The sequence below is a fragment of the Chiloscyllium plagiosum genome, chromosome 40 (assembly GCF_004010195.1).
Source record: "Chiloscyllium plagiosum isolate BGI_BamShark_2017 chromosome 40, ASM401019v2, whole genome shotgun sequence".
Lineage (NCBI taxonomy): Eukaryota > Metazoa > Chordata > Chondrichthyes > Orectolobiformes > Hemiscylliidae > Chiloscyllium > Chiloscyllium plagiosum.
This window is the reverse complement of record NC_057749.1, coordinates 10,068,953-10,094,898: the sequence shown is the minus strand read 5'-3', so window position 1 is coordinate 10,094,898 and position 25,946 is coordinate 10,068,953. Positions and strand designations below refer to the sequence as shown.

General features: G+C 43.9%; 1 protein-coding gene across 1 annotated transcript; it reads right to left on the bottom strand.

The window, feature by feature from the left end:
* Window positions 1-221: 221 nt before the first annotated feature.
* LOC122542424 (sorbitol dehydrogenase-like) lies at window positions 222-24,927 on the bottom strand. Its single transcript, XM_043680116.1, has 9 exons — window positions 24,846-24,927; window positions 21,992-22,025; window positions 18,879-19,043; window positions 17,791-17,950; window positions 15,274-15,392; window positions 13,500-13,565; window positions 7,758-7,936; window positions 6,180-6,301; window positions 222-513 (listed from the first exon to the last, which is right to left on the bottom strand). Exons 1-9 carry the CDS (start codon window positions 24,894-24,896, stop codon window positions 222-224), a joined length of 1,188 nt encoding a protein of 395 aa, XP_043536051.1. The 5' UTR covers window positions 24,897-24,927.
* Between the last annotated feature and the right edge of the window lie 1,019 nt (window positions 24,928-25,946).

The following is a 25,946-nucleotide window of genomic DNA, read 5'->3' as shown; positions in this document are numbered from 1 at the left end:
TGATCAAGGTCCCATTGTATTCTTGAGATCACCTTCTTCACTATCCACTGGATTAGGGAACTGGAGAAAACGATGCACCAATGAAGCTTTACTAAACACACATCTTAGAAATGCAATCAGAGTGTTTATTACAGACTTGGAAACAGCTATTTGTTGAAAACATAGCCCTCAGGTCTGCACTGTGCATGTGTCACACCTTGTGGGCGGGGTAAGCAAGGTCATTAGTGACCAGCAGTGCGCCCACAATGCTCTTTCTGTTCTTTCTGCATCTGCTGACACTGTTGCTGACACTGCTGCAGAAGCTGCTGACACTGTTTCTGACATTCTTCCAGTGATTTCGACTGTTTGTGTTCCTTCTTTTCTGGCTCCTCACAATTAATCATCACCTTGAGTCCTCCACCTTTCTTCACCAACTCAAATGCCTCAATGGCCTGGTCCAAGGGGAAACGATGTGTGATCATTGGGTTCACATCCACCTTCTTTGAAGCTAACATGTTTATGGCCGTGGGCCACCTAAATAAAAAGCGACAAAAACATGAGATGAGCAACTGGCACATATTTCCGACTGTTGTCCTACAGTTGGTGCACATTGGAACCACTTAAACCTTATACACCAAGGTCCATTTTATTGATTCTGATTGAAACAGGGCTTCCCAAAGTGGGGGTTGGGGCCCCAAGTGGGGGCCACTTGCCCAAATCTTGGAGTTCCAATCTGCAACGTTGGTATGGGCTCTAATGGAGCTCTGACAGATTTGTTCCAGCTGTGCTCCCACTTTACCAGACCAGGCCCCTCACTTTCACAGACACCCGAGCTCCTCTGTACCCCTTTCCCCAACCAATCTCGCCGGTTTCACAGAGAGGCTGCCACATTTTCCAAGTCCTGAAATGGGGCCACAGTTCGTGGAGCACAGTATGACCATGATATCTACAAGATGCACCGCGGAAATTCACCAAGAGACCGCATCTTTCAAACCCACGACCACCTCCAAATAGAAGGACAAGGCAGCAGATACTTGGGAAGACACTACCCCCTTCAAGTTCCCCTCCAAGCCACTCACCATCCTGACTTTGACATATATCACTGTTCTTTCACTGTGGCTGGGTCAAAATCCTGGAATTCCCTCCCTAATGGCATTGTGGATCAACCCACAGCAGGTGGGCTGCAGCGGTTCAAGAAGGCAGCTCACCACCACTTTCTCAAGGGGCAATTAGGGACGGGTAATAAATGGTGGGCCCAGCCAATGGTGCCTACGTCCCACAAATGAGTAAAGAAAATACTCCCTTCATTTAGAGCCCCACGCTCAGCTACTAAAGTCCAGAATTTACCACAATCTTGTGCTTGTGTAATATTCTCCTGATAGCTGCTCTTTCAAAGACAGCATTGATCAGTTTCAAATAACTTGCACTTAAAAAAAAGCAAAGAAGATAGATTCACCCAAACAGTTTTCAGCTTCTGTAAAGAATACGCCTCAGGCTAATACTTTCTCAGCCTGCACATCTGGCATTGCAATCGAATAAAGAACCAAAGCATGAATTCCTCAAATCAGTGTTTCTCCCCTTCTTGCCTGGGGTCGGGATGGAATGAGTACTTGGAAAAGATTCTGATCTAGACTATCGGGACCTTGGGTTCATGTCACACTACAGGTGACCACCATTGCACTATACACACACATAGACACTCTTACCCACACATACACACATACAGTTTCTCTCACAGACACTCACAACCCCCTCACCCCAGACACACACACACTCCTACAGACACGCACACTCCCACACTCACACATGCATCCTCTCACAGACTTAGGGCACTCTATACACTCGCATACACACATATACACTCTCTTTCACACTCACAACCCCCCACCCCAGACACACACACGCGCGCACACACGCATACATATACATATATTTTGTGGGGTGAATTTGTACTTGCAGAGTTACATTGTACTTTGCTCAAAATCTGCATGAATCCATGTAAGACTCTGTTAACTCACTTTTTAGATTAGAATCAATCTAAACATCATGGCATAGACAGGAAACACAGGGGGTTAACACCTTCAACATAGTATCTGGCTGACACTAATTGTTACAGTTAACCTGAGAATGTAACTTTTACATATGAAACAAGTGAAACTATCATGGTCATTCTAACAGATGAGAGACTCAACAAACAATCAAGGTATTTTTCAATGTATTTTTCAATATCGAAAAGATGTTGTGAAACTTGAAAGGGTTCAGAAAAGATTTACAAGGATGTTGCCAGGATTGGAGGATCTGAGCTACAGGGAGAGGCTGAACAGGCTGGGGCTGTTTTCTCTGGACCGTCGGAGGCTGAGGGGTTGACCTTATAGAGGTTTACAAAATTATGAGGGGAATGGATAGGATAAATAGACAAGGTCTTTTTCCTGGGGTCAGGGAGTCCAGAACTAGAGGGCATAGGTTTAGGATGTGAGGGGAAAGGTATAAAAGAGACCTAAGGGGCAACCTTTTCACGCAGCAGGCCGTACGTGTATGGAATGAGCTGCCAGATGATGTGGTGGAGGCTGGTACAATTGCAACATTTAAGAGGCATTTGGATGGGTATAAGAATAGGAAGGGTTTGGGGGTATATGGGCCGGGTGCTGGCAGGTGAGACTATATTGGGTTAGGATATCTGTTCGGCATGGACGGGTTGGAACCGAAGGGTCTGTTTCCATGCTGTACATCTCTATGACTCTATGACTCTCTCTCTCCTTCACTGTCCTCACCATGTGCTTCCTTTGTCTGCTCTTCTCCCTTTTAAACTGCTGTTGTTTTGACTTTTTTTTTCCAAAGTTCCAAAACAATGCAACAGCATATAAAACAGTAATTGCTGCTCCTGGAATTCGAGGAAATCACCTCCAACACCTAAAATACCTCAAAAAAGGAGCAGCTCTTACAGCCAGAATATTTTCCTGTCCTCCATCTTGGATTACCCAGAATCCTTCGTTTTTTAACTTTGTCCTCCCCAGTCCAACACCAGCCCCTCCACATCATGACTCATTAGAAGTCAGTAATTGGGAGAGAGGGTTGCATGTCCAATATAGATGCCGTTTGATCGTCCCTTTATTGCAACATGTGTAAGATCAAGTAATCTAGCACCACTGGGACGCCACCAACCTCTTGACAGCTTTTAGTCTGGCTTCTTCCTATTTGGTACTTTACATGTATGGTACCTGAAGAAACTTCGGTTTGTTAACTTAAGCAATCATAAAACTGCACGTGCATAAAGAGTTTAGACAGCTATGAGCCGGATGCTGGCAAGTGAGACTAGATTACTTTAGGATATCAGGTAGGCATGGACAAGTTGGACTGAAGGGTCTGTTTCTGTGCTGTACAATTCTCTGACTCTATGACTAAGTCCACTAGCCCCTATACAAACTGGAAAACAGAGGAAATAAGTTGTTAAGCTATCTGTTTCATATCGCTGACCACCAGTATAAAAAAAATAACATCTTGATAATTACCCACTTTGATCAGCATTGCTTGTCCAGTTTATTTTAAAGTGGCTTATTATCAAGGTGTTAATTTTTTTGAAAGCATTTATCATGGCCCAAGCAGTTTTATTTCAAATGCAGTGCAAAAAGCCAATTGGTTTCTGCAACAATCATCAAGATGCTTTAAAAGGAATGGAAAACTTTCAGAAAACTGATAAAATCCAATTCTGAAGTTATGTTAAAACGTTCTCATGAGACATCCCAGTGTAAATTTTAATAGTAAAGTGATACCATCATTTTCAAAATGAGGGAATAAGGTGCAAAATTAATGGTAATAATTACTCACCCTTTTTTAAAAATCACAGCAGGTGGGCATTTCTGGTGAGACCCAGCTTTTATTGCCCATCTCCAAAGGCCCAGATGGCAGTTCAGAGTCAAATGTATACACGCAGACCAGGTAAGGATGGCAAATGTATACGCGCAGACCAGGTAAGGATGGCAAATGTATACGCGCAGACCAGGTAAGGATGGCAAATGTATATACGCAGACCTGGTAAGGATGGCAAATGTACACGCAGACCAGGTAAGGATGGCAAATGTATATGCGCAGACCTGGTAAGGATGGCAAATCCATACACGCAGACCAGGTAAGGATGGCAAATCCATACACGCAGACCAGGTAAGGATGGCAAATGTATACGCGCAGACCAGGTAAGGATGGCAAATGTATACACGCAGACCTGGTAAGGATGGCAAATATATACACGCAGACCTGGTATGGATGGAAAATCCATACACGCAGACCAGGTAAGGATGGCAAATCCATACACGCAGACCTGGTAAGGATGGCAAATGTATACGCGCAGACCAGGTAAGGATGGCAAATGTCTTTCCCCCAGTGAACATTGGGGTTTTAATGACAATTGATGGTTTCATGGCCTTTTGAAGCAGACTTTTGATTCCACAGATCATGACACCTTATTGCTGATCCAGGACTCTCGCTTATCTACAAACACTTTCACCTAGTGGGTAATGAGAATCTGGAATGCACTGCCTGGGAAATAGTGGGGACTGGAAACCTTACAACCTTTAAAGAATACTTGGATGAGTGCTTCAAAATGTCAGAACATTCAAGAATATGGGACAAGTGCAGGAAATTGGGATCAGCGCACTTTCAGTGGTAGCTACATCGGTGCAAATTCAAAGGGCTTTTTCTGCACAGTATGAGTATATGAATCTATGAATTTAATTGTTTTCTTTAGTGAACCTTTGCACTGAACCCAAATATCCTGGTAAACTCAATACTCATTGCTCCACAGCACGAAACCTGTTGCACTATCCTGCATAGAAAGGACATTTCTGCACTGGGATATTAGATTCCCTACAGTGTGGAAACAGGCCCTTCGGCCCAACCAGTCCACACCGACCCTCCGAAGAGTAATCCACCCAGACCCATTTCCCTCTGACTAATGCACCTAACATTATGGGCAATTTAGCATGACCTGCACATCTTTGGATATCTATACCAGGGCCTCAAATATCAGACAAACACTAATTAATCCAAAAATGTATTCAGGAGAAACATTGTATGCAGCAAGAGGCTAGAATGTGCAACACACCTGTGTAAGAATTGACTTAGAATAGTAGCTCATATGCAGGTAAGGGATAGTTAAGCAAGTAGATTAGGAAAAGAAGTATAAGAAAGGTTGAGTTGGGGGGAGATCAACAAAACCAATTGGCAGGAAGCTCCTGTGCAGCAAGAAACCAATATAAATAAATTGCTCATTCCAGTGCTGTAAATTCAACAGGTGGAAATTAATAATGCAAAAGTGAGTACCGCAGATGCTGGAGATCAGAGTCAAGATTAGAGTGGTGCTGGAAATTAATGCCCTCCCTCCCCCAAGGAGATTTTGTAAGTAAGTGGGGCGCATTTCATCAGACCAGAGAGGCAGATAGGAATCCTGCCACCTTCCCTCCATGACTTTAAGGAGAGGAAGCCCAGGCCATCTCACTCAAAGCCAAAGCAAAGCCTTTAAATGGACATTCATTGACAGGCAGGGCCCTATTGAACAGCAAAGAAAAACCCTAGGCACATTTGTCTGTGGGCTCTGCTGTCAGCCACTCAAAGCTAAATGAGGAGCTCGGCATCAAAAAGGGAGTGGACCACTCGGAACCGCTCTCCCTGTCCTTTTTTCCCAATGCCCCCAGCCAGTGTATCACTCCTGTCCTTTGACTTAGGCTCAGGATCAGTAAGAGGACCCGTGGTAGGGGCATTACCAACAGGATACCCACAGGTGGTGCTGCTTGCTATAGAGAGCTGCCAACCTCAGAGTGGCCTGCTAATCTCATGGGGGTGGGTATCTTTGAAAACCTTGATCCCGCGGAAGGCTGTCTCTGGCCATTTAAGTGTCTGATTGGCACCGAGGACAGAGCATGTTCCCCAGAGGCAGCAATGCAGATGAGATGCAGTCACCCGGATGAAATTCTACCCTTTGTAATGAACGATGCAGCATTATGGGTTTTTAATGACACAGTGGTAAGGTCCCTACCTCTGAGCCAGGAGGCTTAGTTTCAGTTCCCAACTATTCCAGAAGTGGATCATACTACGTCTGAACATGTTAAGTGGAAGAATGTAAATAAAACCACAGTCAAACGGGCAAAACTTGTGGGCCCATAAGCTTTTTTTAATTGAAAACTAACTATGATCTCTTTGCCACTTACGTGTTACAGTATCTGAAAATTCCTCGGATATCCAACTCACGTGTTGTCGCAGTTAATAGGGGGGCAGACGTGTTCGTGTTACCCAAACCAATCAGAACCACAACTCCTCCTGGGTTGGTAGCCTTAAAAAAAAGATAAATTTCGAGTTCAAGAAATTCTTAAACATAAACAAGATGTCTCTATAGCTTTCATTGTGCCACTGTTGGATATTCTAAATGTAAATCTAGGGAAAGTCCAGAAAAGGTGCATGTATATTCTCCTATCAATTAAGCTGAGCGTCATTGTCAGCAGTGTATAAGGTGATACTGATACGTTGGCTAACAGGTAACATGGTGGGTCAGTGGTCAGCACTGCTGTGTCAAGCACCAGGGACCTGAGTTCAATTCCACCCTCAGGTCTGCACATTCTCTCTGTGTCCAGGTGCTCTGGTTTCCTCCCACAGTCCAAAGGTGTGCAGGTTGGGGTGGATTGGCCATGGGAAATTGCCCATAGTGTCCAGGGATTTGCAGGCTGGCTTGAGTTAGCCACAGGAAATACAGGGGTAAGGGGGTGGGTCTGGGTGCTCTTTGGAGGATTGGTGTGGACCGAATGGCCTGCTTCCACACTGTAGGGATTCTATGAAATGGATTTTACTGAAGGCAAATTTGAAATCATCCACTATGAACATAGGACAGGATACTTTCTAATTGGTGGAAAGCTAAATGCAGTGGTGGTGCAAAGAGACATGGGGATTTATCAGCACTACTGCCTCACAGCACCAGGGACCCAGGTTTGATTCCAGCCACAGGTGAGGAACTCCAAGCATATTCTCCCCATGTCTCTGTGCATTTCCTCAGGGTGGTCTGGTTTCCTCCCACAGTCCAAAGGTGAGCAGGTTGGCCATGCTAAATTGTCCATAGTGTTCAGGGATGTGTAGGTTAGGTGCATTAGTCAGGGGAAATCTAGAGTAATAGGGTAGGGGAATGGGCTTGCGTGTAATACTCTTCGGAGGGTTGGTGTGGACTTGTTGGGTCTCAGGGCCTGTTTCCACACTGTAGGGATTTGATGATTCAAAGGAACTTATGCTCAGGAGATGTGAGCCTTTATATCCGATGGGCTAAAATACTAGGAGGTAGAAGTCTGGGTTCAACTATATGAAGTTTACGTGGAGTAACTGTGGGCAGTCCATTAAGAAGGATATACTGGTCTTAGACAGAGTGAAGCACAGGCTTAACAGGATGACACTAAAAATGTAGGAGTTAAATTATGATATGCGATTAGACAAATTTGGTAAAAATTGGGGGTGTCACCAGAAAATTAACCAGAAAAGTAAGCAATTTGTACGAAAAACCCAACCAGTTCACAAATTCCAGAGCCTCTTCTCAGTCAGGTCTAAACATACATGTGAATCTATACCATTTGATTGACTCTTAGTTGCACATGGGACAAGATGTTTAGTTTCCTTAAGGAATTAATGGATAAGCAATAGATGCAGATTTAGAAAGAAAATACACAGAGATCCATTACGAGCTATCTTGCAAATGTAATTGGTTGAAAAATCATTTGACTCAATGTCAATGCTACTGCTTCAGTACTTACATGGATAGCTGTCTGTACACATTGATCTGCCCCAGTGCATTCAATAGATATGTTTGGCATACCACAAAGAGCAGTTTTGACTTTGGATGCCATTTCTCGAGGACATGTGTTCTTTTCCATCTTGCAAACACAAGAGGCACCCAGACATTTTGCCATGTCCAATCGCTCTTGTACCATGTCTGAAATGATACCACAGGGCAATAAAATTGCAAGTAGCTAGAGATAAACCTGCAAAAGAAGGCTTTATGATTTAAATAAATTAAGGAATATTTGCCTCGATGAGGGAAATGTATAATGATAAGTGAAATTCTTCCACGCACAACACATTTGCTCACAAGAGGCTGTAGTATTGTTTAAGCAAAACTACATTGTTTTAAAGGGACATTGGGACAAGAGGAGTAATCTATTCAGCCACTTGAGCTGTTTTGAATTACCGTTGACCTTTAATCTCAACACTGTTATGACTGAACTGGAATGAGGACAGGTAGCCCGCAGGTTTCATGTCTGAATCTGTCCGCAAGTCGACTCATGCGTAGGTCAGGACACAAGACAAGACAATATAAAGTTGCTAACCGTAAATAATTGAAATGGTTATTTGTTAGATAATTAAAATTACACCCATTTGGGACTGCCTTTATAAGTCAGATCTTTGTAAATCAGAGATGCCTGTACACTGAAATTTGTACCAGATTGTTCCACAAGCCCAAAGTACCACAGTGCTCCACGTCCCTCTGCAGGGAGGACTGTGCTCCACGTCCCTCTGAGGGAGGACTGTGCTCCATGTCCCTCTGCAGGGAGGACTGTACTCCATGTCCCTCAGAGGGAGGACTGTGCTCCACGTCCCTCTGCAGGGAGGACTGTACTCCATGTCCCTCTGAGGGAGGACTGTACTCCATGTCCCTCTGAGGGAGGACTGTGCTCCATGTCCCTCTGTAGAGAGGACTGTGCTCCACGTCCCTCTGCAGGGAGGACTGTGCTCCATGTCCCTCTGCAGGGTGGACTGTGCTCCATGTCCCTCTGAAGGAAGGACTGTACTCCACGTCCCTCTGCAGGGAGGACTGTGCTGCATGTCCCTCTGAAGGGAGGACTGTACTCCACGTCCCTCTGCAGAGAGGACTGTGCTCCACGTCTCTCTGCAGGGAGGACTATGCTCCACGTCCCTCTGCAGGGAGGACTGTGCTCCATGTCCCTCTGCAGGGAGGACTGTACTCCATGTCCCTCTGAGGGAGGACTGTGCTCCATGTCCCTCTGAAGGGAGGACTCTGCTCTACATCACTCTGCAGGGAGGACTGTACTCCATGTCCCTCTGCAGGAAGGACTGTGCTCCACGTCCCTCTGCAGGTGCGACTGTGTTCCATGTCCCTCTGCAGGGAGGACTGTGCTCCATATCCCTCTGCAGGGAGGACTGTGCTCTACGTCCCTCTGAAGGTGAGACTGTGTTCCATGTCCCTCTTCAGGGAGGACTGTGTTCCATGTCCCTCTTCAGGGAGGACTGTGCTCCACGTCCCTCTGCAGGGAGGACTGTGCTCCATGGCCCTCTGCAGGGAGGACTGTACTCCATGTCCCTCTGCAGGGAGGACTGTACTCCACGTCCCTCTGCAGGGAGGACTGTACTCCACGTCCCTCTGCAGAGAGGACTATGCTCCACGTCTCTCTGCAGGGAGGACAATAAATCAAGTTTGTGAGACATAATTTCCCCGCACAAATCCATGTTGACTATCCCTAATCAGTCCTTGCCTTTCCAAATATATGTAGGTCCTGTCCCTCAGGATTCCCTCCATCGAGTTGCCCACCACCGCCGACAGGCTTATTGGTCTATAGTTCCCTGGCTAGTCCTGACCACACGTCTGAAACAGTGACACCACGTTTCCCAACCTCCAGTCTTCCGGCACCTCACCTGTGACTATCAATGACACAAATATCTCAGAAAGAGGCCCAGCAATCACTTCTGTTGGTTCCCACAGAGTTCTCGGGTACACCTGATCAGGTCCTGGGGACATATCCACCTTTAACCGTTTGAAGACATCCAGCACTTTCTCCTCTGTAATCTGGACATTTTGCAAGATGTTACCATCTATTTCCCTCCAGTCTTTATCTTCCATATTCTTTTCCACACTAAGTATTGATGCAAGATACTCATTAAGTATCTCTCCCATTTTCTGCATCTCCACACAAAGGCAACCTTGCTGATCTTTGAGGGGCCTTATTTTCTCCCTAGTTACCCTCTTGTCCTTAATGTATTTGTAAAAACCCTTTGGATTCTCATTAATTCAATTTGCCAAAGCTATCTCATGTCGCCTTTTTTCCCTCCTGTTTTCCCTCTTAATTATACTGCTACTTCCTTTATACTCTTCTCAGGATTCGCTCGATCTATCATGTCTATATCTGACATGTGTTTCCTTCTTTTTCTGAACCAAACCCTTAATTTCTTTAGTCATAGAGCATTCCCTATACCTACTAGCCTTTCCTTTTACGCTAACAGGAATAAGCTTTCTCATGGATTCTCGTTATCTCATTTCTGAAGGCTTCCCATTTTTCAGCTGTCACTTTACCTGCGAACACCTTCCCCCAATCAGCTTTCGAAAGTTCTTGTCAAATACCGTCAAAAATGTTCTTTCTCCAATTTAGAACTTCAACTTTTAATCTTGGTCTATCCTTTTCCATCACTATTTTAAATCTAAGAGAATTATGGTCCCTGGCATCAAAGTGCCGCCCCCCGCCCCCTCCCCCCCCCGACTCCTCAGTCAGCTGCCCTGCCTTATTTCCCAAGAGTAAGTCCGGTTTGGAACCTTCTCTTGTAGGTATATCCACATACTGAATCAGAAAATTGTCTTGTACGCACTTTACAAATTCCTCTCCATCTAACCCTTTAACACTATGGCATTCCCAGTCTATGTTTCCAGAGTTAAAATCGCCTACCATAACCACCATATTATTCTTACATATAGCTGAGATCTCCTTACACGTTTTTTTCTCAATTTCCCTCTAACTATTAGGGGGTCTATAATACAATCCCAATAAGGTAATCATCCCTTTCTTATTTCTCAGTTCCACCCAAATAACCTCCCTGGATGTATTTCCGGGCATATCCACCCTCAGCACAGCTGTACTGTTATCCCTTATCAAAAATGCCAATCCCCCTCCACTCTTGCCTCTCTTTCTATCCTTCCTGTAGCATTCGTATCCTGGAACATTAATCTGCCAGTCCTGCTCATCCCTTAGCCATGTATCTGTAATTTCTATGATATTCCAGTCCCATGCTCCTAACCATGCCCTGATTTCACCTCCCTCCCTTGTCATGCCCCTTGCATTGAAATAAACGGAGTTTAATTTATTAGTACTACCTTGTCCCTGCCTGCTCTGACTGTTTGACTCGCTTCTGTTCTCAACTCTACTAGTGCCAGATTGACCTCTTTCCATGTCCCTCTGTTGGGAGGACTGTGCTCTATGTCCCTCTGCAGGGAGGACTGTGCTCTATGTCCCTCTGTTGGGAGGACTGTGCTCTATGTCCCTCTGTTGGGAGGACTGTGCTCTATGTCCCTCTGTTGGGAGGACTGTGCTCTATGTCCCTCTGTTGGGAGGACTGTGCTCTATGTCCCTCTGTAGGGAGGACTGTACTCCATGTCCCTCTGCAGGGAGGACTGTACTCCATGTCCCTCTGCAGGGAGGACTGTGCTCCATGTCCCTCTGCAGGGAGGACTGTGCTCTATGTCCCTCTGTTGGGAGGACTGTGCTCTATGTCCCTCTGTTGGGAGGACTGTGCTCTATGTCCCTCTGCAGGGAGGACTGTGCTCTATGTCCCTCTGTTGGGAGGACTGTGCTCTATGTCCCTCTGAGGGAGGACTGTGCTCCATGTCCCTCTGTTGGGAGGATTGCGCTAAACCATCACTTGTGAGTAGGTTGCCATTGGCAATAGTTACAATCCATCTGATCCAACAGTTCTTTTTGATCTCTTCCAGGGTGACCTCTTTGGAGATGTTTTGTCTCACCTGCTCTGTATGGTTTACTTTAAGGTTTCCAGAAAAATCCAACTCACGTCAACACTACCGCACTTAGCTGTATCCATCCCTACTTTGGAAGTTAGAATCACAGAATCTCAACAGTGTGAACGCAGGCTATTCAAACCTTTGAGTCCACACTAACCCACGCCGCATTTCCCATGGCAATCCACCTCGCCTGCACAAGATGTTTAGTATCCTGAAGGAATTAATGGAGTAACAATAGTTACTGGATTCTATGTCCAACTTAGCATGACCAATCCACCTAACCTGCACATTTTTGGACTTTGGGAGGAATCCCTCACAGACACAGGGAGAACGTGCAAACTCCACACAGACAGTTGCCTGAGAGTGGAATTGAACCTGGGTCCCTCCTGCCATGGGGCAGCAGAGCTAACCACTGAGCTACCATCATCTTCTTTTTCTAGATTCCAGAAGTTGATGGATACCAACCACAACAAGCAATCCAAGTCCAGTCAGGAACACACTCAGGATGATTGTTTCTTCATCCAGTCAATATTCTCACTCAGTTCTCGTTACAGTCTGATTGAATGCGACATCACAGTAAATATTGCCAGTGGCATCCCTGTAGCAGCTGACAGCAAGGGTGTTACCTGTCTTTGTTGCCATGATACAACAAAGGCACAAAAAAAGGAAGAGGGACAGATGCACCAGCAAGCAGAGGGCCAGCAGCAACTTCACCCTGGAGAATACAGAGACTGTCTCCTCAATCTCTCCACCATCCCAGGAATCAGATTGGTTAAACTGTGCTGCACCCTTTATTCCTGATGAAGGGCTTTTGCCCGAAATGTCGATTTTACTGCTCCTCGGATGCTGCCTGAACTGCTGTGCTCTTCCAGTACCACTAATCCTGCACCCTTTATTACTCCAGGTGTGGTTTCACCAGTGCTTTCTGCACAGTTGAAGCAAGATATTCTTCTCCCTGTGTTCAGTCCTTTTGCAACAAATTCCAACATACTGTTTGCCTTCCAAATTACTTGCTCCATGTTAGCTTTCATAGAGTCATATAGCACAGAAACAAAAACTCTTTGGTCCAACTCATCCATACTGACAGTTTCCCAAACTAAACTAATTCCACTTGCCTGTGCATGGCCCATTTCCCTCTAAACTTTTCCTATTCAAACCTGTCCAAATGTCTTTCAAATGTATCATCAGCCTGGATCACTACCGGAACTTGTTTCGGATTCTACTTTGTCTGGTTCCTCCCCTCCAACCTTCCCATCATGGCTGACTAGGTCTGGATTTGAGAATTCCTCACAGCTTTGCTCTTGGGATCAATGAACTCCGAAGCTTCTCCACTGTAACAAGGTGTCAATCCATGGAAAGGATTGTGAAGCATGTCCTGTAGGGCTCCAACAGACCCCAACCCTTGGATATCTTGAGCTGCTGTAGATATTCAGTGACTTATAAGTAAGGAACACTTATGTTCCTTCAGCCTTCAACACTTTTCAAACCTCATCACATTTATATTCCACCTGCCATGTTCTTGTTCACTCACTCAGTCTGTGTAAATCGATTTGAAGCCTTTTTGCATCCTCCTCCAAACTCTTATTCCCACTCAAGTGTGTCACCCAAAAATGTTAAATGTTCTAACTGAAGTAGTTTTGAACAGCCATTATCCATGTACCAGCCCTATGGTCCCCCCAGTAGTCACCAAAAGCATAACATTCAGGCATTTGTTTTTTAAAGAAATGATGTTAAATTCACAGAAACGTAACCTTACCTACAACTACAATTGGATCCGCTCCCATAGATTTAGCGACTAGCAGGTTCATCAGACCAATTGTCCCTAAATGAAAGGTTGACAGATAACATGCAAGGTACTGGAGCAAAAATGCGTTATTTTAGGCAAATTGAGATTTCTAACTCATCAGCTTATTTTGCCTTTTAACCAACACAATTTCTTTCTTCTTTGTCTTTTCTTACAGCCCCACAGTGTGCAGCATCCCAAAAGCCAGGTATGTGAGGAAATACATTTTCACCCAGAGGGTGGTGAGAATTGGGAACTCACTGCCTGTAACTATGGTAGAGGCAGGAATCCTCATCACATTGAAGATGCATTTTGATGTGCATTTGCGATATCAAGGCATATAAATATATGCATCGAGAGTGTGGTGCTGGAAAAGCACAGCAGGTCAGGCAGTATTGGAGGAGCAGTAGAATGGACATTTCGGGCATAAGCCCATCATCAGAATTATACACAAAACGTTAACTCTCCTGCTTCTTGGATGCTGTCTGACCTGCTGTGCTTTTCCAGCACCACACTCTCAAATCTAATGTCTATCATCTGCGGTTCTCAGTTTCTCCTGTACAAATATATGAACCAAATGCGAGAAAATGGGTTTAGAATAGTTTCTTGTGTTTGACCAGCACAGACTCGATGGGCCGAAGGGCCCTCTTCTGTGCTGTAGACTTCAATGAGTCTATGACTCCATTCTGTATGGAGGTACATGGCTAACATGAGCAGAGATTTCCTTCACTGGGAACAATGTCTTTCTACAAAACTGAAAGAAGTGTAACTGCGTGAAAAATATGAGCTCTTTGCTTTGATTCTGGGTGATTTTCATATCTATTAATGTTGCCTAAAAATATCAGATGGTGGCTCATGTTGACACTTGGATTTTATTTTGGATTCCATCCGCTTACCGCCCTGGTCAATGGAGCAGGTTCCCTTTCAGGATTGCAATATAAACACACTCAATAGTGCATTCACCGCAAGCTGAACATGTCCTGCTTTTCTTTGAGTCTCAGTGCTGTAACCAGAAGATCACAGTGATCTGTAAATTCACACAATTAGTACCAATTTCAGAACTTGGGAGACAGCAAGGCCGATAATGTGACTAACTTCAGATAAGTTGCCAGACTTTGGGCTGGCAAAATGAATATCTATGGAATTCACTGCCACAAAAGACTGTGGAGGTCAGGTCATTGAGTATATGTAAAACGGAGATAGATTGGTTCTTGATTGTTAAGGGGATCAAGGGTTACGGGGAGAAAACGGGAAAATGGTATTGAGAAACTTATCAGCCATGATTGAATGGTGGAGTAGACTCAATAGGCTGAATGGCCTAATTTCTGTTCCTCTGTCTTATGGTCTTATGAACTTAACATCTACATTGAACTAACTGAACAAGCGATATTGTGACCTATCGGAAATAACAGCATTTCTCTCCAAATAATAGAGAACAACAAATCCATTTAAGAACACAAGACATATTTAGTCTGTATAGTGAATCATTGTTTTAGACTTCCCCTTGACTACACCTCTCACCATACTTATGCTAACTGCTATTCAGCAGTTTCTGAAAGTGGTTTATATGATTGTTAATGGCTCAATCCAAATTATTTTTCAATTGACTTGAGAGATCCCTACAATTCAACAGTGTGTTCCAGCTTGAACTCATTTTAAAACAGCATGGAAATTGGCATCAATTTCTCACCAATCCATTTTGTTACTGACGTCAGTAGTAAGTAATCTACATGGGCCACTGCCCTACCTGCCCCAAGAATGAGGACTCTTTGTCCCATGTGCACTCCACCTCTACGACAGGCATGAATCCCAACAGAAAGTGGTTCGATCATTGCACCTTCCTCAAAGCTCACACATTCAGGAAGCCTGAAACAAGAGATGCTGCAAATGTTAGACCCTTTTGTCACCTTGACAGCTTTTCGCGTCATTTCTTATCTTTGGCCGGGCAGTACCAGATGGCAATCCACTGAAACAGAACGTACACAACCTGAAAAGGTACATTGAGGGTGTCTATCATTCCTGGCTGTCTCCACTTATCCACAATCAATGCATAACCCTACCAGTTATTAATGTATACAAATCATGACCTAATTAATGGGATGGAATATTGTACCACACAATAAAAAACAGAACCAACTTTACAATGTTGACACAAAATCATTATTTAAGATGGACAAAGCACATCAAATGAATGTGGTTTTGAAAGTCCATTCACATATCAATTTGAGGACATAAAACAGATCGTAATGCAGTTTGCATTTGAATGCTAGCCATTTTGAAATGGGAATAGAAAGGTTAGTTTTAGAGATCTAACCAGTCCCACAGCTCATAGCAGTTGAAAATACTGACTGACAGAGTAGGGGGTGCAGTGCAGTGACAGGAAGCTAACTCAGCACTGTATCTATAATTGTACAGTTCAGACAGAATGTATCTGCAAGAATAAGACTATGCCATGAATTCACAGAAGGAAGTGAATTCAGTTTAATTTTATTGCATTTATTGTGTACCTCAGGTTGATATTGATAAGCCGGACACACCTTTGTTGTCTCAGTGTCTAAGTACAGCTCTTTGCGAATACACGTGCAATAATGTATTGGGAACTGGGCCTTGATACATTTATATTTTGTCATTTTATCTATATGTGACAATCTGTAGAGAAATGATTAATGAAAAGGAAATGTTTTCAGGACTTTCAGGGAAAAATCACGGATGGGGTCTAGTGTCAGCCCACTGGACTACAACTAAACAATCACCATGAGTCTTAAAATATTTTTCAAAAGCCATTATAGTTTGCCAGTGATTCCCAGCTTTTCTGGCATTTTGAGGTAAAACTGGAAGTGATGTTACCATTTTCGATTTCCCCAAGCTGCTGCCCATGGTGACATGTTTGCGGATTGAAAGCAGAAAGGCTGATTTGCTGCAAACCAAAGAATACTGAGAAAGTGCAGTTTGTATTCTAATACTGGATAGTTTTAGAGTGGGAATAGAAAGGACAGGTTTAGAAACGTAACCAGTCCTGCAACTCATCTCAGTTTAAAATACTGACATGTGAGTAGAGGATGGAGTGGAGTGGCAAGAAGCTAACTCAGCACTGCATCGATAGTTTTACAATTCAAATAGAATGTATTTGCCAAGAACAAGACTGCGCACAAATTCACTGCAGGAAGTGAATTCTGTTTACATTTACAGCAAATATTGCAAGATGACCCGGTGGTCGTCGTAATAGCAACAACCAAATTCCCAGAGGGACACTTTCTCACTAGAGAGTGCCAACTCGTGGTGAAGTTTTACCTGAGGGGCATCATGCCTCGGGGGAGGTCAACACAGCACTGTTAGAACTGAACTCACACCATTGATACTCTCTACATAGCAAAGCAGCCACCACAACCAATATACATTGCTATTCTTTGATGCAATCACTTTCAACAGTCTCAATCAGCATTTGCTTTTAGCTACTTTACATAATGTTATTTTTAATAATTCCACTATCTTAATTAAGAATCATTCAACCCCAACAATGTGGAAGCAGGCCATTCAGCCCATCAAATCCACACCAACCTTCCGAATAGCATCCTACCCAGACTAACCCCATCCCTGTAACCCTGCATTCCCCATGGCCAATCTACTTAACCTACAGATCTTTGGACTCTGGGAGAAAACTGGAGCACCTGGAGAAAACCTGCACAGACACAGGGAGGATATGCAAATTCCACACAGACAGTCAGCCAATGCAGGACTCAGACCTGGCTTCCTGGCACTGCAAGGCAGTAATGCTAACCACAAGGCCACCATGCAAGTGTGTTAACTTACAGTTTAAAAAACATGTAGTAGTATGGATGAAATTGTATAATAATCTCAAGAACACAACTCTATTCATAACAGCCTAATTAACCATCTTGATCTCACAGATTTTAAAAATCACACAACACCAGGTTATAGTCCAACAGGTTTAATTGGAAGCACTAGCTTTCGGAGCGACGCTCCTTCATCAGGTGGTTGCGGTGTACAATCAGCACTACCACCTGATGAAGGAGCATCACTCCAAAAGCTAGTGCTTCCAGTTAAACCTGTTGGACTATAACCTGGTGTTGTGTGATTTTTAACTTTGTACACCCAAGTCCAACACTGGCATCCCCAAATCACGATCTCACAAATGTTATCTAATACCCGTGCATACAGCAGTCCATGGCCAACGTTCCCATTCCCAAACTCAGGGATGCAGATGTCAAATCTAGTAGCCTCTGACCAAGCATGAGGAACTCACTTGAAACAGTAGTTGGCATTGTGGACATAGTATCGACAAAGAGTCCCATCATCAGGAGGTGTAGCACTGAAGAAAATCGTTGGAGAGAGATTGTAGCGTCCAATTTTGCAAAATTCACAGTTTTCTCTTGGGACACCTGGCTCAATAGATACTCTGTCACCTACAGCAGAGGAAACATTTGTGATAAAATTGAAGGGCCACGGGGCAAGATCGAAATGGTGGGATCGGGATAATTGCACCGCTCTTTTAACAGCAGGCACAAGAAATAATGGATCAAAGGATACCGTTAGTGTGTTGTGATGGTCCAAGGTTTTATGATCTCACACGTGGCCTCAGTTTAAACTTTACCCAATGCAAAAAGTAAGATCATTTTGTCAATTTATTTCTCTTGTCAGGCAAGATGCTCAAAAAACTACAACTAAGTGGGAATCAAGCAGGTCATGAGCCTTTTATATTAATCTGGATTTTACTTTTGGAATTAATTAAATTGAATTCTAATCCTTCGGACTTAAGAACTAGCAACAATATTTAATTAAATTTGGGAAAACTAAATAAATGGTGCACATTCAAATATAGATTATTAAAATAGTATATGATTAATTTCTGCCCTTGAAGTTCAGTGAGAAAATTGGACTCCTAAAGATGTCCTAAAGGCAGGTATGTTTGCTCTTGCAAGTGGAAGTTTCATGGTTCACTTTGTAGCAGTCTCATCATAGAGTCAGATGATTGTGGGTTCAGGTCCTTGCGCACATAATCCAGGCTGACACACTGAGTGACTGCTCCACTGTCTTGCCCCTCACAGGTAAAGAGTTCAATGGCATTACTAATCAGCAGGAGAAGAACATTCTCCAGTGTCTGGTTAATGTTTATCTCTCAATCAACATCATTAAACAGATGATCTTGTTACCTCATTGATCTTTAAGGGAACTCGTTGTGTACAACTGGCAACCGCAGCCTTATCACAGTGATTACGCTTCAGAAGCATTTAAGTCGGTTGCAAATGTGTTTTGGGACATCCTGAAATTGCAATATCTAGCAATTTCCTTCTTTCTCTTTTAGTTTTGTGAATGTGTATTTTGTGAACTGACCTACTTTCAGGTGTTGTACTTCAGGCCCCAGCTTGTGCACAGTCCCTGAGGCTTCGTGCCCCAAAACCATTGGCTTTTTGACAACAAAATCACCGATCTTTCCATGCTGCCAGTAATGCACATCGGAGCCACAGATCCCGACTGAATGTATCTTCAACAGCACCTCTGAAAGCACAGCACAGCAAGAAATGTATAACGTTGATTTCAAACCATTAACAGCCCTGAGCAGAAAGGTATCATGGCTTTTGTGAGCTAAAGCTATGTTTTAGAATAAAAGTAAATTTAAGATGTCATTGAAATAGCCCAATTAAATTACTACCCTAAATTATTAAGATTTGGTTTATTTGAAGAGAACTGGTGTAATGCATTATTTTCACTCAGGATTATGTTTAATAGCATGTGCACTGACAAAAACATATCCAGAGAGAGTTCATAGATCAACTGGGCTCCTTCCAATATTAACTATTAAAACATCTAAGCTCACAAATAAGCTAAGTTCACTAAGTTCACCCTCCTAATTGAAAGTGCAAACTGGCTGATTGTTAATCACAAGGATTTTTCCCTGGGGTGAGGGAGTCCAGAACAAGAGGGCATAGGTCTCAGATGAGCAGGGAAAGATTTAAAAGGGACCTAAGGGGAACTTTTACATGCAAAGGGTGGTGCATGTATGGAATGAGCTGCCGGAAGAAGTAGTGGAGGGTGGTACAAATATAGCATTTAAAAGACATCAGGATGGGTACATGAATAGGAAGGGTTTAGAGGGATATGGGCCAAATGCTGGCAAATGGGACTAGACTGGTTTCAGATATCTGGTCAGCATGGGCGCATTGGACCGAAGGGTCTGTTTCCGTGCTGTACATCTCTATGACCCTTCTCAGGCAGTGTGTTCCATATTTACACCACTCACCTGGGGGGAGAATATCTTTCCATGGATTCCCTATAAACGACTGACTCCTCATCTTAAGCTTATGCTCTTTGGTCTTAGCCATGTCTGCCATGGGGAAATGATTCTCACAATCAACCCTTTCTATTCCTCTTATAATATCGTATACCTCAAACAGATTCCCTACCCTGACCTCACCAAAACCAGAACTGCCCTTTGGACTGTTGGTACTGGGGTGCAAGGATGTATTCTTCTGTTTCAAGCTTATAGTTGACGTTTGTTTATTTGTTCGTAGAATGTGGATGGTCCTAGCCATCCCTAGTTTCCCTAGAGAATCATAGAATTATACTGTTCAGAAGAACAGGATAGCACAGGGTACAGGGTGGCATAGTGGCTCAGTGGTTAGCACTGCTGTCTCATAGTACCAAGGACTCAGGTTCAATGCCAACCTCTGGATGACTATTTGTGTGCAGTTTACATGTACTCCCCATGTCTGCGTGTGTTTCCTCTGGGTGCTCCAGTTTCATCCCAATGTCCAAAGATGTGCAGGTTACATAAATCATGTGCAGGCTAGGTAGGTGAGCCATGAGAAAAGTAAAGTAGGGGGTTGGGTCTTGGATGGGACACTCTGCGGAGGGTTAGTGTGGACCAAATGGCCTGCTCCCACACTGGAGAGATTCTATGTGGAGAGGCTCCTTCAGCCATTGAGTCTGCACTGTCAACACCACTCAAAGTCCACACTTTCCATCACATGGCCCATAGCCTTGAATGTGTTTCAAATCAGATGGTAGTGAGCTCCTTTCTCGGATCACTGTGGGGTACGTGGTATAGAGGTACTAAGGAGAGCACTTGGGATTTTAATTTAGCGACAGTGAAGGAACGGTGATACAATTCCAAGTCATGACAGTGTGTGGCATTGAAGGAAGAAACTAAACTAAATGAATATAAAAAATTGCTGTGAAGTAATGGGCACGATGTAAAGATTAGTTGTTGAGAGGCTTCATATTAAGAGGACACTGCCCTGGCCCACCGTGGTAGTGTCTTTATCATTGACTTAGAAGGGTCTGGGATCAAATCCTACCAGCTTGGATGGGTGTCATTGCACATACAGTTATTGAGATGTACAGCACAGACACAGACCCTTTTGTCCAACTCGTCAATGCCAACCAAATATCCTAACTTAATCTAGTCCATTTTCCAGCATTTGGCCCATATCCCACGAAACGCTTCCTATTCATGTACCTATCCAGATACCTTTTAAATGTTGTAATTGTACCAGCTTCCACCACTTCCTCTGGCTGCTCATTCCATACACGTACCACCCTCTGTGTGAAAAAGTTGGTCCTTAGGTCCCTTTTAAATCTTTCCCCTCTCACCCTAAACCTATTCCCACTAGTTTTGGACTCTCCCACCCTGGGAAAAAGACCTTGACTATTCACTCTATCCTTGCCCCTCACAATGTTATAAACCTCTATAAGATCTCCCCTTGGCTTCCAATGTTCCAAGGAAAACAGCCTCAGCCTATTCAGCCTCTCACTATAACTCAAACCGCCTCCAACCTTGGCAACATCCTTGCAAATCTTTTCTGAACCCTTTCAAGTTTAGCAATGTCTTCCAATAGCATCTGAACAGGTGGATTAAAGTAACTATAATAAATTATGCATTGTTGGCTATTTCCCTCATTGAGAGAATGATGGGATTCTTTCAATGGTGTTGCCAATGAATGTCACTGACAGTGAAACAACTAAGGACTGGATTTAGGGAGATTGCTTCTTTAAGGTTCATTTCTCAAAGTCAACCCCCTGCATAAAGCTTGCATGAAACCCTATTCTAATATTGAGAGCGAACAGTTGGGTATGTCAAATTCCTTACTGCTGTACATGCATGTAGATGTTATTTTTAAATGGGAAACAAAAGAGCTAAAATTCAGTATACCATTTTTTAAGAACTATTAGCAAGCCTTATCACAAACATCTAGTGCCCAGTCTTAGTAAAGCACTTATACACTCCAACTGTTAATGGCCTTTTGTCAAAGGTATCTTTTTTGATATTGGAGAAGAAGTGAACTGACAATAAAGGGTATAAAAAGCCTGCAAACTGTGATATGATTGTGTTAAAGCTGGAACCTGCCTTACTGGTTAGGGTGGGGTGCTTGTAAAATGGGTTACCAAGAGAGAAAGTAGGCCACTTAAAAGCTGCACTCAAGAAACCTTATGGAGAACATACTTACCACCAGGCCCTGGTTCTGGAATTGGGCGCTTCTCCTGCAAAGAGAAGAAATACACTATGTGATAGAAATGGACATTGAGATTTTATGACCAAAAACGTAGCAGATTGTATGGTTCCCAGATAACCTGAATGGTGAACGGTGAGGGCAGAGGGGGGAAAGACCTCTTGCCTCTCAATCATCACTGCAGCATAACCTCCTGGACAAAGTACAATAGGATCACAATGACAGGAGTCACCATATGATCATATAACTAGACCCTTCAGCCCATCAAGTCTGCATTGACAAAAAACTACTCTAAATCTACTCTGGTCCCACTTTCAGAACTTGACCCATAACCATGAATGTCATGCCATTTCAAAGGCCATACAAAATAGGAACCAGAGTAGACCATTCAGCCCAAGTCTGCTTCAGTATGATTATGCAAAAGTGAGGACTGCAGATGCTGGAAAGCAGACTCTAGATTAGAGTGGTGCTGGAAAAGCACAGCAGGGCAGGCAGCATCTGAGAAGCAGGAAAATCGATTTTTCATCGTTCACTCCTGATGAAGGGCTTTTGTCTGAAACCCATTGATTTTCCTGCTCCTCGGATGCAGTCTAACCTGCTGTCCTTTTCCAGCACCACTCTAATCTAGACTTCAATAGGATTACGGCTGATCCATCATTCCTCATATTCATTTTCCTATATTTTCCCAATAACCCTTGATTCCAGTGCTGATCAAGAGTCAACCATTTCAATTGCTTATTAAATACTTTTTAATGGTTGTGAGGATTCCCACCTCAACTATGCTCCCTGTCAGTGCATTCCCCGATTCCCTCAACAAAATGTTCCTTCAAATCCACTGTAAACCTTATACCTTTCACTTTAAAATTACATCTCCTTGCTATTGGGCCTTCAACAAAAGGGAACAATTATTTTTACCTTCTCTATGCCCCTCTCTATGCCCCTCATAATTTTATCGTCACAATCCAGGTCCCCTTTCAGCCTTCTTTGTTTCAAAGAAAATAACCCAAGCTTATCCTGCTTCCTGATGAAGGGCTTTTGCCCGAAACGTCGATTTTCGTGCTCCTCGGATGCTGCCTGACCTGCTGTGCTTTTCCAGCATAATTCTAATCCTGCCTTTTTAAAATACTCCATCCAAGGCAACATCCGGAAGATTCTTCTCTGTACCCCTTCCTGTAAAATCTCATCCTTCCTAGAGTTGGGTGACCAGAACTGCACACAGTACTCCAGCTGTGGCCCTACCAGAGACCTGTACAGTTTTAACATATTCTCCCTGTTCTTGTAATCTATGCTTCGACTGATAAAAGCAAGTGTCCCCTGTGCCTTCTTAACTACCCTGTTAAACTGTCCTGCCTCCTTCAGGGATCTGTGGATAAGCACCCTGAGACTCTTCGGTTCCTCTGAGCTTCCTAGTGTCCTGCCATTCACTGAGTGCTTCCTTGTCGTGTTATTTCTTCCAAAGACTACCTTTCCTTTCAAAAACATGCAATTAAGTAAACCATCCCTTGGAAACCTTGGATGAAATCATTATGGAAGCTTCAGCAATAAAATAGTCATCCAGAATCATTATATTCCAAGTTGGTCAATAAATGTTACTTGTCCATGGTGGATGGGGACATTACTGGGCAAAAGCCAGCATTTGTTGCCAGTCCCTTATTATCCTTCAGCTACATGGTTTACTCAGAGACAAAAATACGGCAGATGCTGGAATCCAAGATAGACAAAGCAGAAAGGTTACACCCAAAATGTTGACATCTCCACCTCCTGATGCTGCCTGGCTTGCTGTATTCTTCCAGCCTCCTGCTTGTCTAACATAATTTACTTAGTCAGTGTCAGAGTCAATCACGTCACTGTGAGTCCAGAGTTGTACTTAAGTCAGATCAGGGCAAGATGGTAGACTTCCTTCATTAAAACTGGGTGGCACAGCGGGTAGCACCACTACCTCAGCACCAGGGACCTGGGTTTGATTCCAGCCTTGCGTGACTGACTGTGTGGAGTTTGCACATTATCCCTGTGTCTGTGCCGGTTTCCTCCCACAGTCCAAAGATGTGGGGTGAATTGGCCATGCTAAATTGCCCACAGTGTTAGGTGCATTAGTCAAAGGGAAATGGGTCTGGGTGGGTTACTCTTAGGAGGATTAGTGTGGACTTATTGGGCCAAATAGCCTGTTTCCATACTGTAGTGAATCTAATCTAAAGCACATTAGTGAACCATATGGGTATTGACAAAAATTGTCATGGTTACCATTACTGAGACTAGTTGTTAAGCACCAGATTTATTCCTTAAATTTAAATTCCATTGGTGGCTATAGTAAGATTTGAACCTATGTCCCAAACCCTTTAGCCTGGAGCCACTGGACTAGCAGTCCCAGTGACTTTATCACCATCTCCTGAATCATTCCATTCATGTTAAATTATTTTCCTTCCATTATCACTATATATTCTCTTTCTGTAAAACAGTTGCCTAAAACATCACATGATACTCAGTCCTCCTGTAGATTACAGTATTTGGGGGGGGGGGGGGGAAGGGGGCGGGGGATTGCATTTTTAAACAAAATGCATTCTTTTATCCAGTTGTGATCATTTCAAACACTTCTGTCAAACATTCTCTTAGATTTTTCTTAATTCATTCAGAGGATGAGGGTATCACTGGCTAGGTGAGCATTTATTGTCTATCCCTAATTGTCCCAAAGGGCGATTCAGAGTCGACCACGTTGTTCTGCTAAGACAGAATAAACTCCAGCTTTCTTCACATGTACTTGACCCCTAGACCCAATGCCAGGAAACCGTCTGGAACACAGCAAGATCTCAATGCAAGTGCAAGACAGACAAGACTGTCCAGGCAGACGGGTTACCAGTTTTATATCGCCTGGTCCGTGGACCACCAGAGATAGATTCTCCGACATCCTCAGTCTGTTCTCCCTGTGACTGGTGAGTTCGAAAAAAAAGGCTCGAAGATAATTGGGGGGCTGAACGTTCAGCGAAGGGCGCTCTGTCTTATTGAGATGAAGCTATCATTGGTCTATTCGGCCTTTTTGTTGGTGTATCTCGGCTGGTCTCTTCCGCCCAAGTTGGTTGGACACACACATGCACACAGACGTACACACTCTCACTACAGTGTTTCCTCGGCACGGCTCCTGGGCGTTTTTAACACATCTTGCGTCACAAAAACGATCAAGGTAACCTTTCAGGCGTGGGATGTAGCTGCCTGTGACATCCATCCCCCGTCATTATTTACCCCAAGAGAGGGGGTGGATACTGAAAACTGCCCCCACCCCCCTTTCAGTCATGCAGAGCTGTGCCCAAAGTTACAGAGGCAGGTCCAAGCGCCTGCAAATTACACCGAAGTGCTTTATTATTCTCATATGTTTTGTTTCCCAAGACTTTGGTCTTAAGCATCTGTACCCAGAATCCACAGAGGATAGAATTTCTACATTGTGGAAGCAGGCCATTCAGCCCATCAAGTGTCCACCGACCCTCAGAAGAGCATTGCACCCAGGCCTAACCCTGTATCTCTTATGGCTAACCCACCTGGCCTGCACATTCCCGGACACTGTGGGCAATTTAGCATGGCCAATTTACCTAACCCGTATGTCTTTGGACTGTGGGAGGAAACCGGAGCACCTGGAGGAAACCCACACATACATGGGGAGAATGTGCAAACTCCGTACAGTCACCCGAGGTTGGGATTGAACCCGTGTCCCTGACGCTGTGAGGCAGCAGTGCTAACCACTGAGCCACCGTGCCAAACCAAAAGGTACCTCGTGCATCTAAGATGGCGCTGTAATGCAGGGATTGTAAATTTTCCGCTGTACACATATGAGTACGTGTGACAGTAAAGCTCATTTATTCATTCTTCCATCCATCAGTTTATTGCACACATTTGCAACTTAGTTTGAGCCCTTTCCTTGTCAGGGTTTGCAAGGGAGCATGGTCGTGAATGTGCCAAATGTTTC

Excerpts from the sequence above, each read along its gene's own strand:
- LOC122542424 (XM_043680116.1), bottom strand. The coding sequence starts at position 24,896 with ATGTCGGAGAATCTATCTCTGGTGGTCCACGGACCAGGCGATATAAAA. Across the intron at positions 19,044-21,991 it reads TCCAGAACCAGGGCCTGGTG|AGGTGCTGTTGAAGATACAT; the intron begins GTAAGTATGTTC and ends CTGTGCTTTCAG. Across the intron at positions 17,951-18,878 it reads AGTACAACACCTGAAAGTAG|GTGACAGAGTATCTATTGAG; the intron begins GTCAGTTCACAA and ends CCTCTGCTGTAG.